Below are 17,712 nucleotides of genomic sequence, written 5' to 3'. Positions count from 1 at the left end.
CACACCCATGACCAGAGTAGGACAACCCCCCCCCCCCCCCCACACACCCACAACCAGAGTAGAAGAACCCACCCCACACCCACGACCAGAGTAGGAGAACCCCCCCCCCCCACACACACCCATCACCAGAGTAGGAGAATCCCCCCCCCCACACCCATAATCAGAGTAGGAGAACCCCCCCCCCCCACACCCATGATCAGAGTAGGAGAACCCCCCCCCACACACCCATGACCAGCGTAGGAGAACCCCCCCCCCCCCCCACGACCAGAGTAGGAGAACCCCCCCCCCCACACCCATGAACAGGGTAGGAGAACCCCCCCACACACACGACCAGAGTAGGAGAACCCCCCCCCTCCCCCCCACACCCACGACTAGAGTAGGAGAACCCCCCCCACACCCATGACCAGGGTAGGAGAACCACCCCACACCCATGACTAGAGTAGGAGAACCACCCCACACCCATGACTAGAGTAGGAGAACAGCCCCACACCCATGACCAGAGTAGGAGAACCCCCCCACACCCACGACCAGAGTAGGAGATGCCCCACCATGACCTGAGTAGGAGAACCCCCCACAACCAGAATAGGAGGACCCTGAGTTAGACAACAGAATAGACCACAGGTGTCGAACTCATTCCATGGAGGTCCAAGTATTTAATTGATCAATAAGCTCACTGATTGGTTAGAAACTCCCCTCACCTGGTTTTTCTAAGTCTTAATTGGACACTGCCATCTATGGAATGAGTTGACATCCCTGGTATAGACTTACCCATTGGCCAGGTTGTCGTCGTCATCCTCTGGTATGCTCTTGCCCAGCAGGTCGATGTCGCTCAGGTAACCAGACTTGAGGTCTGCATCATCCACATCCAACCCTTCGATGAGCTCCATTCGGGAGGAGTGGCTGAAACGGCTGGAGACTCGGGCGGGCATTGTGTGGGCTGTGTACTGGGAACCGGCCTTGCCCCCCTGGTACCCACCGCTGCCCGTGGAAGAAGGAGCGTCTCCAGCCTGCATCCGGGGGCTGGATTGGCCGTGACGCCAGGAGAGAGGAGAAGAGCGGTTGGACTGACTGGACATGCTGCGGCCGTTCGTCTCGTCACTGTCGTAGCAAACAGTACTGCTGTCCAGACAGCTGGGGAGAGAAGACGAGGGAGAGGTTTAAAGTATTGTAGAAATGGAATAGATGAGAGAGGACAGAAAGGGAAGGAAAATGTAGAGTTTGAGGGACTATGATATTATTATTATATTATTATAGAGAGAAAAAATTCTAGAGAGAGAAAAGCTACTTTTTCTATATTTTCCCTCTCTGTCAGTCGGCATTTAAAGGAATCCATCCAGCCATTTAGTCTCTGCTGACCTAGATACAACTGTAACATTCACTCTCAGCCTTCAGCCACCACAGCAAAGATGTGTGACATCTCAGAACTCAGGGGCAAGTCACTGGCTACAATGTAAGGATGTATCATTATTGTGTGAAAAGAGAAGAGTCTGGTTTCTCCCCTCTCTCCCTTTGACAGGATCATTCATAACCCTCAGCATATGTTCACAACATCATTACCAGCTGGGATTTACAGACCTAAGGATTTACAGACCTAAGGATTTACAGACCTAAGGATTTACAGACCTAAGGATTTACAGACCTACGGATTTACAGACCTACGGATTTACAGACCTAAGGATTTACAGACCTAAGGATTTACAGACCTAAGGATTTACAGACCTAAGGATTTACAGACCTAAGGATTTACAGACCTAAGGATTTACAGACCTAAGGCAATCAGTGCATTATCACACAACCCAACTGAAAAAATGTATGATTGCTCAAGCAGGCCAGGACTTTTTCATGACTACTTTGGACCACTGTCAGCTAGTGAAAGGTGAGCCAATGTGTACACGTAGAGAGAGAGAGCTCAGACTAGACAGTAGTTCTAGATTAGAGACTCGTTCTAGTTTAGATTAGAGAGTAGCTCTAGTTTAGATTAGAGTAGCTCTAGTTTAGATTAGAGAGTAGCTCTAGTTTAGATTAGAGACTAGTTCTAGTTTAGATTAGAGACTAGTTCTAGTTTAGATTAGAGACCAGTTCTAGTTTAGATTAGAGAATAGTTATAGTTTAGATTAGAGACTAGTTCTAGTTTAGATTAGAGAATAGTTCTAGTTTAGAGACTAGTTCTAGTTTAGATTAAAAAGTAGTTCTAGTCTAGACTAGAGAGTAGTTTCTGCTGAGTGTGGCCATTTCATAACCATATGCACCAACCAGCCCAGATGAATAATGCAATGCCTGCCTGAGACCATGTGGGTGTTTTTTCCTCCTGCTATTTCTGTACTTCTGTAGATGGATTTTTTTTTTTTTTATTTCACCTTTATTTAACCAGGTAGGCTAGTTGAGAACAAGTTCTCATTTGCAACTGCGACCTGGCCAAGATAAAGCATAGCAGTGTGAACAGACAACACAGAGTTACACATGGAGTAAACAATAAACAAGTCAATAACATGGTAGAAAAAAGAGAATCTATATACAATGTGTGCAAAAGGCATGAGGTAGGCAATAAATCGAATAATTACAATTTAGCAGATTAACACTGGAGTGATAAATCATCAGATGAACATGTGCAAGAAGAGATACTGGTGTGCAAAAGAGCAGAAAAGTAAATAAATAAAAGCAGTATGGGGGGTGAGGTAGGTAAATTGAATAAAGGATAATGAATCAATAGACACTGTTAATTCTTTAGGGTCTAAGGGGGGGGGGGGGTTCTAAACTAACATACAGTTGACTTTTTACATATTTTGTTACGTTACAGCCTTATTATAAAATTGATTCAATTAAATGTTTTCCTCATCAATCGCCATCAAGGTTTTAAGAAATGTTTGCAAATTTATAAACGATACATGAACAGAAATACCTTATTTACATAAATATTCAGACACTTTGCTATAAGACTCGAAATTGAGCTCATGTGCATCCTGTTTCCATTGATCATCCTTGAGATGTTTCTACAATTTTAGTCCACGTGTGTTAAAATCAATTGATTGGACATGATTTGGAAAGGCACACACCTGTCTATATAAGATCCAACAGTTGACAGTGCATGTCAGAGCAAAAACCAAGACATGAGGTCGAAGGAATTGTCCGTAGTGATCCAAGACGGGATTGTGGCGAGGCACAGATCTGGGAAGGGTACCAAAACATTTCTGCAGCATTGAAGCTAAATTAAATTGATTGGATCTGGGGAAGGGGGACCCTGGTACGCTGGGGAAGGGTTCAAAAAAATGTCTGCAGCATTGAAGGTCCACAAGAACACATTGGCCTCCATCATTCTAAAATGGAAGAAGTTTAGAACCACCAAGACTCTTTCTAGAGCTGGCCACCTGGCCAAACTGAGCAATCAGGGGAGAAGGGCCTTGGTCAGGGAGGTGACCAAGAACCTGATGTTCACTCTGACAGAGCTCCAGAGTTCCTCTGTGGAGATGGGAGAACTTTCCAGAAGGACAACCAGCTCTGCAGCACTCCACCAATCAGGCCTTAATGGTAGCGGCCAGACAAAAGCCACTCCTCAGTAAAAGGCACATGGCAGCCCACTTGGAGTTTGCCAAAAGCCACCTAAAGGACTCTCAGACCATGAGAAACAAGATTCTCTGGCCTGAATGCCAAGTGTCAAGTCTGGAGGAAACCTGGCACCATCCCTACGGTGAAGCACGGTGGTGGCTGCTGGGAGACTAGTCAGGATCAAGGGAAAGATGAACAAAGTAATGTACAGAAAGATCCTTGATGGAAACCTGTTCCAGAGTGCTCAGGAGCTCAGACAGGGCCGAAGAAGGCTGTAACTAACACAATGTGGAAAAAGTCAAGGGTTCTGAATACTTTCTGAATGCACTGTATGTAATCGTTTTAAGATGGTCAAACTAGTGATCATTTAGCTATTAGATTTTTAGGACCCCTTTAATTAAGGTATCCCCCAAAAATATGACACAATTATTTGATAAATCTTTACTACTAAACAGTTGAAGTATGAAGTTTACATCACCTTAACCAAATACATTTAAACTCAGATTTTCACAATTCCTGACATTTAATCCTAGTAAAAATTCCCTCCCTGGTCAGTTAGGATCACCACTTTATTTTAAGAATGTGAAATGTCAGAATAATAGTAGAGAGAATGATTTATTTAAGCTTTAATTTATTTCGTCACATTCCCAGAGGGTCAGAAGTTTACATACACTCAATTATTGTTTGGTAGCATTGCCTTTAAATTGTTTAACTTGGGTCAAACGTTGCAGGTAGCCTTCCACAAGCTTCCCACAATAAGTTGGGTGAATGTTGGCCCATTCCTCCTGACAGAGCTGGTGTAACTGAGTCAGGTATCTAGGCCTCCTTGCTCGCACACGCTTTTTCAGTCAAATGGGTGTACGACCCATTTGCCACCTAGCTTTAACTTCCTATCTGATGAGATGTTGCTTCAATATATCCACATAATGTTCCTGCCTCATGATGCCATCTATTTGGTGAAGTGCACCAGTCCCTCCTGCAGCAATGCACCCCCACAACATGATGTTGCCACCACCGTTCTTCACGGTTGGGATGGTGTTCTTCGGACTGCAAGCCTCCCCCTTTTTCCTCCAAACATAACGATGGTCATTACGGCTAAACAGTTCTATTTTTGTTTCATCAGACCAGAGGACATTTCTCCACATTTCTCCACATGTGCAGTTGCAAACCGTAGTCTGGCTTTTATGATGGTTTTGGAGCAGTGGCATCTTCCTTGCTGAGCGGCCTTTCAGCTTATGTCGATATAGGTCTAATTTTACTCTGGATATAGATACTTTTGCACCTGTTTCCTCCAGCATCTTCACAAGGTCCTTTGCTGTTGTTCTGGCATTGATTTGCACGTTTCGCACCAAAGTACGTTCATCTCTAGGAGACAGATCGCGTCTCCTTCCTGAGCGGTATGACGGCTGCGTGGTCCCATGGTATTTATACTTGCATACTATTGTTTGTACAGATGAACGTGGTACCTTCAGGCATTTGGTAATTGCTCCCAAGGATGAACCAGACTTGTGGAGGTCTACAATTTTTTTTCTGTCTTGGCTGATTTCTTTTGATTTTCCCGAGATGTCAAGCAAAGAGGCACTGAGTTTGAAGGTAGGCCTTGAAATACATCTACAGGTACACCTCCAATTGACTCAAATGATGTCAATTAGCCTATCAGAAGCTTCTAAAGCCATGACATAATTTTCTGGAATTTTCCAAGCTGTTTAAAGGCACAGTCAATTTAGTGTATGTAAACTTCTGACCCACTGGAATTGTGATACATTGAATTATATGTGAAATAATCTGTCTGTAAACAATTGTTGGAGAAATGACTTGTGTCAACTGTATAGAAATACATTGAATAACACAAAAAGAAATGTAAAAAAAATCATAAGAAACAAAGTGTCTGAAGTGAAGTGTCTGTCCTAAATCTAGGAGATATAAAAAAAACTCAGGGCATTATTTTATTTTCATCTTTTACACATATTTAACCCCTTTTTGGGGTCGGCACAAAACTACCTTCGTACTTCCATTGGTTTTTGTAAAACGGTACCAGTTACCTTCAGACAAGTCTCCTGACACTTGTGGTCGTAGATCACAACGGAGGACACCATAGCGTTCATGACAATCTCCCCTTTCCACAGTGGGGTCCCATTAGTTTGTGATAGAGACAGTAAGCAGCAGCCAAAATGGCAGGCATACAGGCTTTGAATGCAGAATGACTTTTTGTTAACAAATGTTTCGGTTTCTGCCAGTTTTTTCGGTATCCTGTGGGGCTAAACTCTGGTGTTTTTTGTTATTGTTTGTGTCTCACAGTGATAGAAACAGTCTGAAACGTGTACCGAACATGACGGTCTTGAAAAATAAAGTCTGTTTGAGAGGGATTGACAGAGCATGTTAGCCCAAACAGTTCGGACGCTACCAAACAGAAGTTGGCACATCCACGTTACCGACTTCAGATGAGTCTCCTGACACTTGTGGGGGTCGTAGAGCAAAACAGAGGATGCCGCCATTGTGTTCATGAGTGTCTCCCCTTTCCATAATAAACGAACAGATTTGTAGGAATATTTTTTTGTTATGTAATTTAGATTGACGAACCGGTGCATCAATCGATTCTAGGGGGTTAAAACATTCTCTGGTACATTTGTATACTTTTTACCTAGTAGTTCTGAAAGTAGTGCCCACAAGCCAAAAGTGGTCCCAGAAAATTGCAAACTATGTTACATACAGTATGTGCAGATATGTGAAGCACATCTTGGCTCTCTGTCTCTTTTGCTCTGCTGTTTGTGCATCTTGCTAGCTGTCACTTAAATGGCGAGGGGCTGAAGCTCATTGGCTATAATTCTAATTGCTACGCGGCTGGCCCACATGGGGGGAAAAAATGGGAAAATGGCACAGCACAGTTTCCAGAAAAACAATCCCTTTCAAAATAGGGATTTCATGGCTAATTGAGGTAAAACAGTAATTCTGCTCATAGATTATGCATGTATGAAATACACAAAGCATAAGGTTTAAAAAAGACAGCCCAAATCTCACAATGCTTCAGGTGGAATGATAAACTATCGCACAGTAGTACGGTACTTCCTTGAGAGTTTTGAAATGTGGCTTCAATTGAGATAGTTTAAACGTATAGATGCACATCAAACGATTCCATACATTAGGGTATATGTTTGGGAGTTATGACAGGGAGCTGAACTATTAAAGTCATTAGAAGATGATGATTTACTAGTAGCACTGAATGTGGATGTTACCTAAAGTAGATTTTGATCAGTGCCTAGAAGTTCAGTGGCCAAGGTCAAAGTGTTTGTGTAAAGTTACTGTACAGTCTGTCAGTCTCCAGAGGCCAGGGCTATGGCAATTCAGAGCTCATGTCTGGGATGGAATCCCCTGGCACATCAACAGTACACACCTCACAGAGAGACCTAAAGGCAAGGAACATTGGTAGGCAGAGCACATACTGTTGCGCTGGGGATAAGCAGCAGCCAAAATGGCAGGCATACAGGCTTTGAATGCTGAATGACTTTTTGGTAACAAATGTTTCGGTTTCTGCCAGTTTTTTCGGTATCCTGTGGGGCTAAACTCTGGTGTTTTTTGTTATTGTTTGTGTCTCACAGTGATAGAGACAGTCTGAAACGTGTACCGAACATGACGGTCTTGAAAAATAAAGTCTGTTTGAGAGGGATTGACAGAACATGTTTACCAGGTGGCAGGTTGCCAAGATGACAGAGGATGAGAGTTAACATTGAGTGTAAACATTGATTACATGTGTACTCCATCAATCTGTCCATTGTGTTTCATGTGTGTATGAGTATATTACATGTCTCAAACAAATCCACAGCTTTCTTCTAAGTTTACACGCATATCTACTTGTGATCAATGAAACTATTATATATATATACCGCTGACTGACAGGTAATGTGTGGGTGGGAAGTAACGTTTGAGCAGATGGAAAGAGATGGAAACAGATGGAAAGAAAGAGAATGCTCTTTAACATTATGCCCCACTCACACCAGTACATTACATCAGAAACACCCCAGTATGTACTGTCTATTATAAACTGGGTGGTTGGAGCCCTGAATGCTGATTGGCTGAAAGCTGTGGTATATCAGACCGTATACCACAGGTATGACAAAACATGTATTTTACTGCTCTAATTACGTTGGTTCCGTTTATAATAGCAATACGGCAGCTTGGGGGTTTGCGGTATATTGCCAATATACCACGGCTAAGGGCTGTATCCAGGAACTCTGCATTGCGTCGTGCATAAGAACAGCCCTTAGCCATGGTATATTAGCCATATACCACACCCCCTTGGGCCTTATTGCTTAACTATAATCTATGAACTTAGTGTATGGTAATGTACTCACCCATGGCTGAGTTGGGCTCCCCGGAGACTGGACATGGTATCTTCCAGGTTCTGTCTGAGGTCAAGGACGTTCTGCACCGTACGTTTCCTCTGAGACTCTGGGTCTGTGGGGACATTACATCAGTCACTATGGTGAGACTCTGGGTCTGTGGGGACATTACATCAGTCACTATGGTGAGACTCTGGGTCTGTGGGGACATTACATCATTCACTATGGTGAGACTCTGGGTCTGTGGGGACATTACATCTGTCACTATGGTGAGACTCTGGGTCTGTGGGGACATTACATCAGTCACTATGGTGAGACTCTGGGTCTGTGGGGACATTACATCAGTCAATATGGTGAGACTCTGGGTCTGTGGGGACATCACACCAGTCACTATGGTGAGACTCTGGGTCTGTTGGGACATTACATCTGTCACTATGGTGAGACTCTGAGTCTGTGGGGACATGTTCAATCGGGTTCAAGTACAGGCTCTGGCTGGGTCACTCAAGGACATTCAGACACCTGTCCTGAAGCCACTCCCGCATTGTCTTGGCTGTGTGCTTACGGTCATTGTCCTGTTGGAAGGTGAACCTTCGCCACAGTTTGAGGCCATGAACGCTCTGGAGCGGGTTTTCATCAAGGATCTATCTGTACTTTGCTCCATTCATCTTTCCCTTGATCCTGACTAGACTCCCAGTCCCTGCCGCTGAAAACATCCCACCATGCTTGACCGTAGGGATGGTGCCAGGTTTCCTCCAGACGTGATGCTTGGCATTCAGGCCAAAGAGTTCAATCTTGTTTTCATCAGACCAGAGAATCTTGTTTCTCGTTGTCTGAGAGTTCCTTAGGTGCCTTTTGGCAAACTCCAAGTGGAGTGTCTTGTGCCTTTTACTGAGGAGTGGCTTCCATCTGGCCACTCTACCATAAAGGCCTGATTGGTGGAGTGCTGCAGGGCTGGTTGTCCTTCTGGAAGGTTCTCCCATCTCCACAGAGGAACTCTGGAGCTCTGTCAGATTGAACATCAGGTTCTTGGTCACCTCCCTGACCAAGGCCCTTCTCCTACAATTGCTCAGTTTGGCCGGGCGACCAGCTCTAGAAAGAGTCTTGGTGGTTCCAAACTTCTTCCATTTAAGAATGATGGAGGCCACTGTGTTCTTGGGGACCTTCAATGCCGCAAACATTTTTTGGTACCCTTCTCCAGGGTACCAGGGCCCCCCTTCCCCAGATCCAATCTCAGTGCTAGAGGTGTCACTACAGACACAGCCTGGATTCAAACCAGAGTATCACAAACGGCCGTGATTGGGAGTCCCATTGGGCGGCGCACAATTGGCACAGCGTCGTCCGGGTTTGGCCGGTGTAGGCCGTCATTGTAAATAAGAATTTGTTCTTAATTGACTTGCCTAGTTGAATAAAGGTTATATAAAAAATAAAATAGGTCAGATTTGCCAAATGGAGGGCGAGGGACAGCTTTCTATGCGTCTCTGTGTGTGGAGTAAAGGTGGTCTAGAGTTTTTTTCCATCTGGTTGCACGTGACATTCTGGTGGTAATGAAGTTAAATGGATTTAACTCCCCAGCCACACAGAGCGTCGCTTCTGGATGAGCATTTTCTTGTTTGCTTATGGCCTTATACAGCTCGTTTAGTGCGGTCTTTTATTGCCAGCATCAGTTTGTGGTGGTAAATAGAAGGCTTCGAATAATATAGATGTGAACTTTCTTGGTAGATAGTGTGGTCTACAGCTTATAATGAGATTTTCTATCAGGCGATCAATACCTCGAGACTTATTTAATATTAGACATCGGGCACCAGCAGATATTGACAAATAGACACACACCCCCGCCCCTCGTCTTACCAGACGTAGCTGCTCTGTCCTGCCGATGCACGGAAAACCCAGCCAGCTCTATATTATCTATGTCGTCGTTCAGCCACGTCTCGGTGAAACATAAGATATTACAGTTTATAGCAGGATTCCCCCAAAACCTACAGACACTAGGCCTTCCATGGAATGAGTTTGATATCCCTGCTCTATAGCCTCCCAAAAGGTTAAACACATTCTCCAGGATGTGTGTGCATGTTCCTGCATACATTTAGGCAATTCTTTTATCATAACACAATAAACATTTCACACAAGTGTTCAGTCACCCCCACTGCCCATCTACACACGCATGCACTCACTCACACACTCTAACAATAATCCATAGTAAATTATAGCAAAACAAAGAGAGATTGGGAACTGCATGGGCAGTGGACAAAACATAATCATCCTATCCTAAATCAATAACACGGAGATGTCTCATTTGTTAAAATTAATGACTGGATTTGTCTTTGCCTAAGATAGTGAAGAGGAGACATGTCGTTTTCTATTATACAGTAAAATAGCTACAGGCAAAACCCCACGACAGTTGAAAAAATGATAATCTATTGAATTAATTGGAGGTGTTGGCTGAGAGTCAACCATAGCAGAGGAAATGCAACTCAAATAATGGGCCATATACCGTATTCATTAGTTCTTCACTCTGAGCAGAGTGCTAATTACACTATGATTGCACGCATGCACAATTTTCTTTATGGGCCTAATGGTAAAAATGAATTACCTTTTATTATCTGATTGCCTTCAAAAACTAGGCTGCCTGGTGCATGTTTGTCTACCACAAAATAATTCCAGCATTCAAATTAATGGATAATATCAACTGTTATAAAACACCAAAAAGTGTGCTTAATGACATTCGCCTAATGCCATTGATTAGACCTACATTAATTGATGCGTCTTGCTAAAAAAAATTGCCCTTTTTTTAGCCTGAAAAGTAGGTACTCATGAAATGGGTCTGAAACTGTCCCAGGAAAAACAGTATGGTCACCATAACACACACAGTCAATGTAATAGACTAGGCTATATGGCAATGCGTATCATCATGGACTTCAAACAGTCCTACCTGTATCCAGTCATGTAGCCTAGTGTGCTAAAAAGAAAAATGGTGGGTAAACTCCGATTGCAGGTCGCGGTGGAAAAAGTTACACTCCCTATACTTTCAATGCATTTTCATAAAAAGGTGGGCCTGCACCACTGAAGGTAGCCTAACCTATCAACCGAGGCAATGCTACACACATGCAGGCTTCATATAAAACTGCTTATGCCAGTTCAAAACAACTGGGAAAGCAGAAATCTCACACTTTAGTGCGTTCAAGACGACCGCAAAAAAACGAGCTACGTTTTAAATGGTCAACTTGGAATTCCAAATCGGAAACTTGGGCATCTATCTAGAACTCCAACTTTCCGACCTGAAGATCACTGATGTACTGTAATGATTCCCAGTTGTCTTGAAAGCTCCATTAAGATATCACATTGTTAGTAGGTTTTATCCTGTCATCACACAATCACCATGTAGAAACAGAGACAATGAATTGATAAAGACATTGTATACAGTAAAATATGCTTGGAGCCTTCACAGATCGTGTGTCATAAAACACTACCTTTATTTCCTTACATTAATGACATTTATGGCCACATTATTTGTCAAGTTAACAATTGGATTAGAACATTGAACTTGATTCAACTCTGTAGGAATCCTGGATTTTGGAGATCTCAGAAAATGTCATGTAAGTAACTGTGCCTACATAACATTTCATTATGTTTTGCTGTGAAAACATGTCTCATGGGCACGCAAATCCAAAATAATGTAGGCCTATGTCATTGCAAAATCGAATGATCCTAACCCCGAAATAGTCAATTATAGCCAATATGGGCCTGACTGACAAAACAATGATAAATCAACCAATAAATCTAATGCATTGGAATAAAGGCCTTTTTTTTCATTATCAAGGACGCATGGCAAACAAATTGCGAACACGTGGAAGAATAAAATAAAATCTATCCCTTTAATGTAACTTAGCTGAGGCCGAAATGCAGCATTCTATAGGACGTATACCATTCCTGAACAGGGTGACAGAAAAAAGTCTGTCATGTTAATGTTCTGAGAAGTGCTATTGTAAGCTAAATGTATACTCTCATTCAGCTGTTTTAAGCATGTGCAATTACAGTGTCTGATCCTTTTCAGCATCACTGACTTGAAAATAAGCATCTCTGCAGCGCTCAGTATTTCAAAAAATGTAAGGTTACACCTGGGTTCAAATCAGCTTACATCAGCTCAAACTGATATAGCCTAGCTATCTCCTTTAGAAACCAGTGTAGATGGACTTCAACACCATTTTGCAAATAGCTGTGACAAGTACCTTTCCATAGCGTGCATCCATCCTCCTTAGTATTTAGCCTCACAACAGACACACCCTTTAAGAAGGCTCCATTAGTCTGACAGAGCATGAAGAGTTATTTATTTACTTAATACTATAAAGCCTGCTGATATATTGGATCTTTACAGTAAAACATTTGTTTATGGAAATGGTGAATGTGATCTAAAGGAGATTATCAACTGGGAGGTTCGAGCCCTGAATGCTGATTGGCTGAAATCGGTGGTGTATCAGACTGTATACCATGGGTATGACAAAAACATTGATATTTCTCTAATTACATTGGTAACTCGTTTATAATAGCAATAAGGCACCTCGGGGGTTTGTGGTATATGGCCAATATACCACGGCTAAGGGTTGTATCCAGGCACTCCGCCTTGCATCGCACATAAGAACAGCCCTTTGCCCTGGTATATTGGCCATATACCACACCCTTATTGGTTAATTCTAGCTAGCCTCATAGTTTTGATATTATTCCCAATCATGGCATGTATAGTCAAAGAAGGTAACATTGAAATGTATTTGCCAATTTTATCTACGATGCCATTTGATTTAATATCCTCCTAACCATAAAATGTATGTACTATATGTCATCAATCACTTTTCACAAACTTCATGGTGCCATGGACCTACTGTCAAGATGTGATCTATTGTCAGTGCCTCCATCATAGAGCTATAAGGAAAACATCCATCTCTTTGTAGTGGCAGACACCAAAGGGGGTAGATGCTAGCGACCTTCATATAGGCCCAAAACAGGAAGCTGAGGCAGCCAGCAAAGCAAATAGCAGACATGCAGGCAGGCAGGCAGGCTATGCACCACATCTGCTGAGGAAATACATGCTAAAGTGATTGACAGGTCCCTGGTGCCCTGCATTGCAGTGATCTGTGAGAGGGACAGCAATCCACCTCACTCACACACAGACAGATACGCTAAAGCAGATCTCAATGGAAAGACCACGGACATTATGAATGTCATATACATTTCCACAACTCTTCACCTACTGTTTAAATTATTATTTTTTCTTAAAAAAAGAAAAATGAGGGAGCAGAATAATTGACAGATTGCTAAATTCATCTGTTCAGTGCTCTCAGGTCTAAGACAGACAGGGTGAAGGTGTATAGATTAGTTAATCAATACTTATTTGACAGTTCGTCCCTTTAAGGTCCACTCAATAGATTAGCCTGTTCACTGAGAGGAAGATAGAAGGGCAGTGAAAGGCCTTTATATTGTTTCCCGCAGCAAACACCCCACTCCAACTGTACAAACAGCCCAGAGGATAGGAGATAACCAAATGCTAGTGTCCTATCGCACAATATAATGGTACCTTCTTCTCAACTCGATGAGAGCAAGGGTGAGAGCAAGGGTTGAGAAATCCTACAGCAAAAAAAAAATCCCATCACTTTCAGCTATTTCATCTGTGTGTACACACTCTTTCATGATCCATTTTCTCCAGTGCCATGAGGAGAGTGTTTAAGATATTCTCCTAGTGGAGCAGCATGACCAGATAGGTTTGCCCAGTGGTGGAAAAAGTACCCAATTGTAGAAATAGAAAATTAGTCAAGACAAAGGCAGCCAATAAAATACTACTTGAGTAAATGTCTAAAAGTATTTGGTTTTAAATATACTTAAGTATCAACATTTAATGTAATTGCTCAAATAAGCTTACATTAAGTATCCAAAGTAAAAGTATAAATCTTTTCAAGTTCCTTATATGAAGCAAACCAGGCGACACCATTTTCTTTTTTTTATTCATAGATAACCAGGGGCACACTCCAGCACTCAGACATAATTTACAAACAAAGCATGTGTGTTTAGTGAATCCACCAGATCAGAGCCAGTAGGGATGACCAGGGATGTTCTCTTAAAAGTGTGTGAATTGGACCATTTTCCTATCCTGCTAAGCATTCAAAATGTAACTTTTAAATTGGTAGTTTTGGGTGTCAGGTAAAATGTATGGAGTAACAAGTAAATTATTCTCTTTAGGAATGTAGTGAAGTAAACGTAAAAGTAGTAGTAGTAATTTAAAGTATTTTACTTAATGACTTTACACCACTGGGTTTGCCGCACCCATTATACCCTACATACCTATTTCACCGCTACTCTATGGCAGTGAATTCTATTGTCACAGTCATTGAGGGCTTGCATGACTGTTTACATCCAATGGGCTCTATGGCAGCGTTTCCCAAACTCGGTCCTCGGGACCCCAAGGAGTGCACGTTTTGGTTTTTGCCGTAACTCTACATAACTGATTCAAATGATCAAAGCTTGATGATTAGTTGATTATTTGAATCAGCTGTGTAGTGTTATGGCACCCCGAGGACCAAGTCTGACTTTTTTCTATGGCGACCGTGACGTATCGAAACCGCAAAACTTCATTGTTTACTTCTGGCGAAGAAGAAGACGTGCAAAATTCTAAGAGAGAATCACTTTTAGTAAATACTGAAGTAACGTTCTGCAACAAGCCAATTACTGCAATAATTCATGGATGCTGCCTCTGCCACGTCAGCTAGTTCTCGCGCAGTAGTCGTAATAACCCAGAGCTCTGCTTACCAACCTGACCTGCTGTCCTCGTGGACTTAACTATTGGATGAATTCATATTTAATATGCCGTACAGAACGAGTCAAATCTCCCTTAGTTATATTCATGTGCACTTATTCTCCATCCCCCTTTATGCACTGTATAACAGTATGTCCACATTACTATATTCCTCTTGAATAAGTTGAATCCTGGCAATTGTCGATTGCTATTGAAGTTCCTTCCTCATGCTTGTCCATTACAGTTGCACTCTACTGTACAATAGAGGTAATATAGTGGGAGAACCAGTCTATCTCCAGCTCTTATAATGAGTTGTTCCGGTAATTGAGCGAGGTTGCATTACACAAACTGACTTCATAAATAAGTCTATTATGACATCCAGAGGACTATTGTACCACCGAATCAGAATGAAGTCATAGGATGTGTCCCACAAATAGAGACTTATTAACGAATCAAAACAGTCCTTTCATTATTGCTGTAATGAGCAAAAAAATGAATGAAAAGTGGGTTACTGCTGCATTATGCAGACTATGAATGCACTATGAAAGGCCATGAATAAATGTATCTGTCCAATAAGGATGGCTATTGTAGTATACCATGCAGTAGGAAAGGGGAATTGTCTCAAAGAAAGACATGTTCTGTAATGAATGTTATGACCTGGAATAAGGAGAAGTGTGGTGGACCATAGAATTAGAATGCTATCTGTATGTGCTGGACACTCGTAGACGATTGGCTACCCCTTATAGTCTGTTACATCAATGAAGAAAAGTACTCCTGCAAACATCTTGCCTCTGCACATTTATTTGTTGACGTTTCAGTCAAGCTGCCCTTTACTGTAAACATGCAGAGGTAATCGCCTGTAGCTTTAATTCCCAGCGCCACAAAGAGAAATAGTTTTGTGTGTGTGTGTTATAATATTTGCTCCCATGGGCTGTTTTATAATACATGGGAAGGCGAGTCATGACTCGTATATGATTGTTCATCCTGTCTGAAATTCTGCCTGGCTTTACCATTCATAAAACAAAGCTGTTCATTCATTGCAATGCTGTCTCATGAGGGATTATCCTGTAAAATAATAAATAATTCATTAAGCAGATGTTTTAAATGACATTTCCTAATTTTAAAATAATTACCTCAATGGATTTAAACTAAAATCTCCATTCCTTAGAAAATCTAGGCGGGTGAGAATTGAGTACATTTCTGAAAATGTGTCACAAGTGGTTGCTATGCAACCAAATGCAAGCATGTAAACATACATATACACACAATGGACTCACAATGTTCACGATGTGATTGTTTACTGACACTGTTTACTTGGTTCTAAGCGTGACAAGCATAAGAGGTCAACCTCCCATCATATAAACTAATGAAGCATGGCCATGAAGTCTGATCAGCAAATATATATCCATTAAGTTGAGATAGGGGACGTCAACAAAATATATCTCTATGGGTGTGTTTCCTAAATTTAATCTGGAGTGCCAGAGTGTGCTCTGGGCGTTCGTAAATTCATCAGTTATTCTGCGCTCGGGCACATTCAGACAAGAGTGCTCTGAAGTCGGAATAGATAGCCAGAGTGAATTTACAAACACACCTATATTGCCTAGCTGGGATGTCAACAAAATATAGACTTCATTGATATTGGCTAGCTGGAATGTTCATTGACTGGCTTGTTCATAAAACCTCTTGATGTCAATAATGGCCATTCAGGTACATATTGAAATGTTATAGAAATGAAGCGATTCTAAACAGCAAGTATGATTATTGGAGTCAACAATTGTCTTGTTTGAATCAGTCTCTAGGCTATATGATTCAGGACAGAGCTCACTAACATTAGACTTTAACGCCCTTGGAGCAATCACTAGATCCAGTCGAAGCAATGGCCTAATGTTCTCAAACCCTCCGGTACCATCTTCAATTACTGTCCAGAGAAGAGCTGACCCTTTCAGAAGCCTGCAGAGAAAAATACACCCCAAAATGAGCATCCTATGGAACAACAATGGGGGTCTGGCACTGAGGTCTCTACGTCCAAGATGTCCGACCATTGTTTTCAACATAATCTACAGTACTCACGTTCGCAAAAGCCGATTCATGGACCGTCTATATCCGGGTTGCTTCCGGTTTACATGGCCCAACTTCACATGAGCATTAGCACTCAATGCGTACAGGGATCAGTGTGAGCAGCGACGACGTCATCACGCCATCCGAAAATTATTTGCTATTTGCTCTGAGACCGGCATAAACATTTAACGAAACAAGTAGGTTTCGAACCCTCAACATTCTAGCCCGCAGTCCAGCACGCTATCGACTGTGCCCAAATGTATTAATTGGGGTTGGGGCCGATTGTGGCTAAAAACACTTTATCAATTGAAGTTAGAAGCAAAAGTCTACAACTACTTTAGCACCGTTTCGCGCTGCTCTGAGACAAACATTGGGACTCTGAGACAAGCCTACTCCTTCCTCCCCGCCGGGGATTTGAACCCTGGTCTCTTGTCTGCACGACACAGGGATTTTGTTTTTGCTAAATAGCCCAGTACTGTACTGCTGACCGTCACGTGGTACAGGGTCGTATTTTCCATTCCATCCTAACAGAAACCCAGCGGGTTTTTCGGTTTTCATGGAAAATAAACGCCATAATATTAATCAAATTAATTAAGCAAGGACCAGTCAAAAGTTTGGACACACCTACTCATTCCACGATTGTTCTATATTTACCATTTCTACATTGTAGAATAATAGTGAAGACATCACAACTATGAAATAAAACCGGTCTCCCGCATGCCCTGCATTCTGTAGTACAGACATGGCCTGCTCTCCCTTATGTAGGAATTAGGCACTTTCCCATGTTTACTACGGTATGTATTGTAGACTGCACAGTAGCCTAATAAACAAATAAACACATTTTGAAAATAAAATAATGATAAAAAATACTCTTTCAAAATGCAGATGTTTATTTAGTTATGGATCCGTAATGAATTACTATGGGAATAAATATCACTGATTTACAGAAATATTGGAACAAAGTTGTCTAATGAAGGTAAACAATTTAGAATCCTC

General features: G+C 42.1%; 1 protein-coding gene across 11 annotated transcripts in view; it reads right to left on the bottom strand.

The window, feature by feature from the left end:
- The window catches only part of LOC129851436 (neuron navigator 1-like), a 151,330-nt gene that overhangs the window by 80,428 nt on the left and 53,190 nt on the right, over positions 1–17,712 (bottom strand). For all 11 annotated transcript variants that reach the window (XM_055917967.1, XM_055917963.1, XM_055917968.1 and 8 more), the window contains 2 exons: positions 7,893–7,995; positions 769–1,131 (listed from right to left, as the gene is read on the bottom strand). In XM_055917967.1, coding sequence (XP_055773942.1) covers positions 769–1,131; positions 7,893–7,995 — 466 coding nt within the window. The remainder of the gene's footprint in view (positions 1–768; positions 1,132–7,892; positions 7,996–17,712) is intronic.

Source organism: Salvelinus fontinalis, chromosome 3 (assembly GCF_029448725.1).
Source record: "Salvelinus fontinalis isolate EN_2023a chromosome 3, ASM2944872v1, whole genome shotgun sequence".
Classification (NCBI taxonomy): domain Eukaryota; kingdom Metazoa; phylum Chordata; class Actinopteri; order Salmoniformes; family Salmonidae; genus Salvelinus; species Salvelinus fontinalis.
Note: the sequence above shows the minus strand (reverse complement) of the source record. Positions and strands in the feature narration are given on the sequence as shown.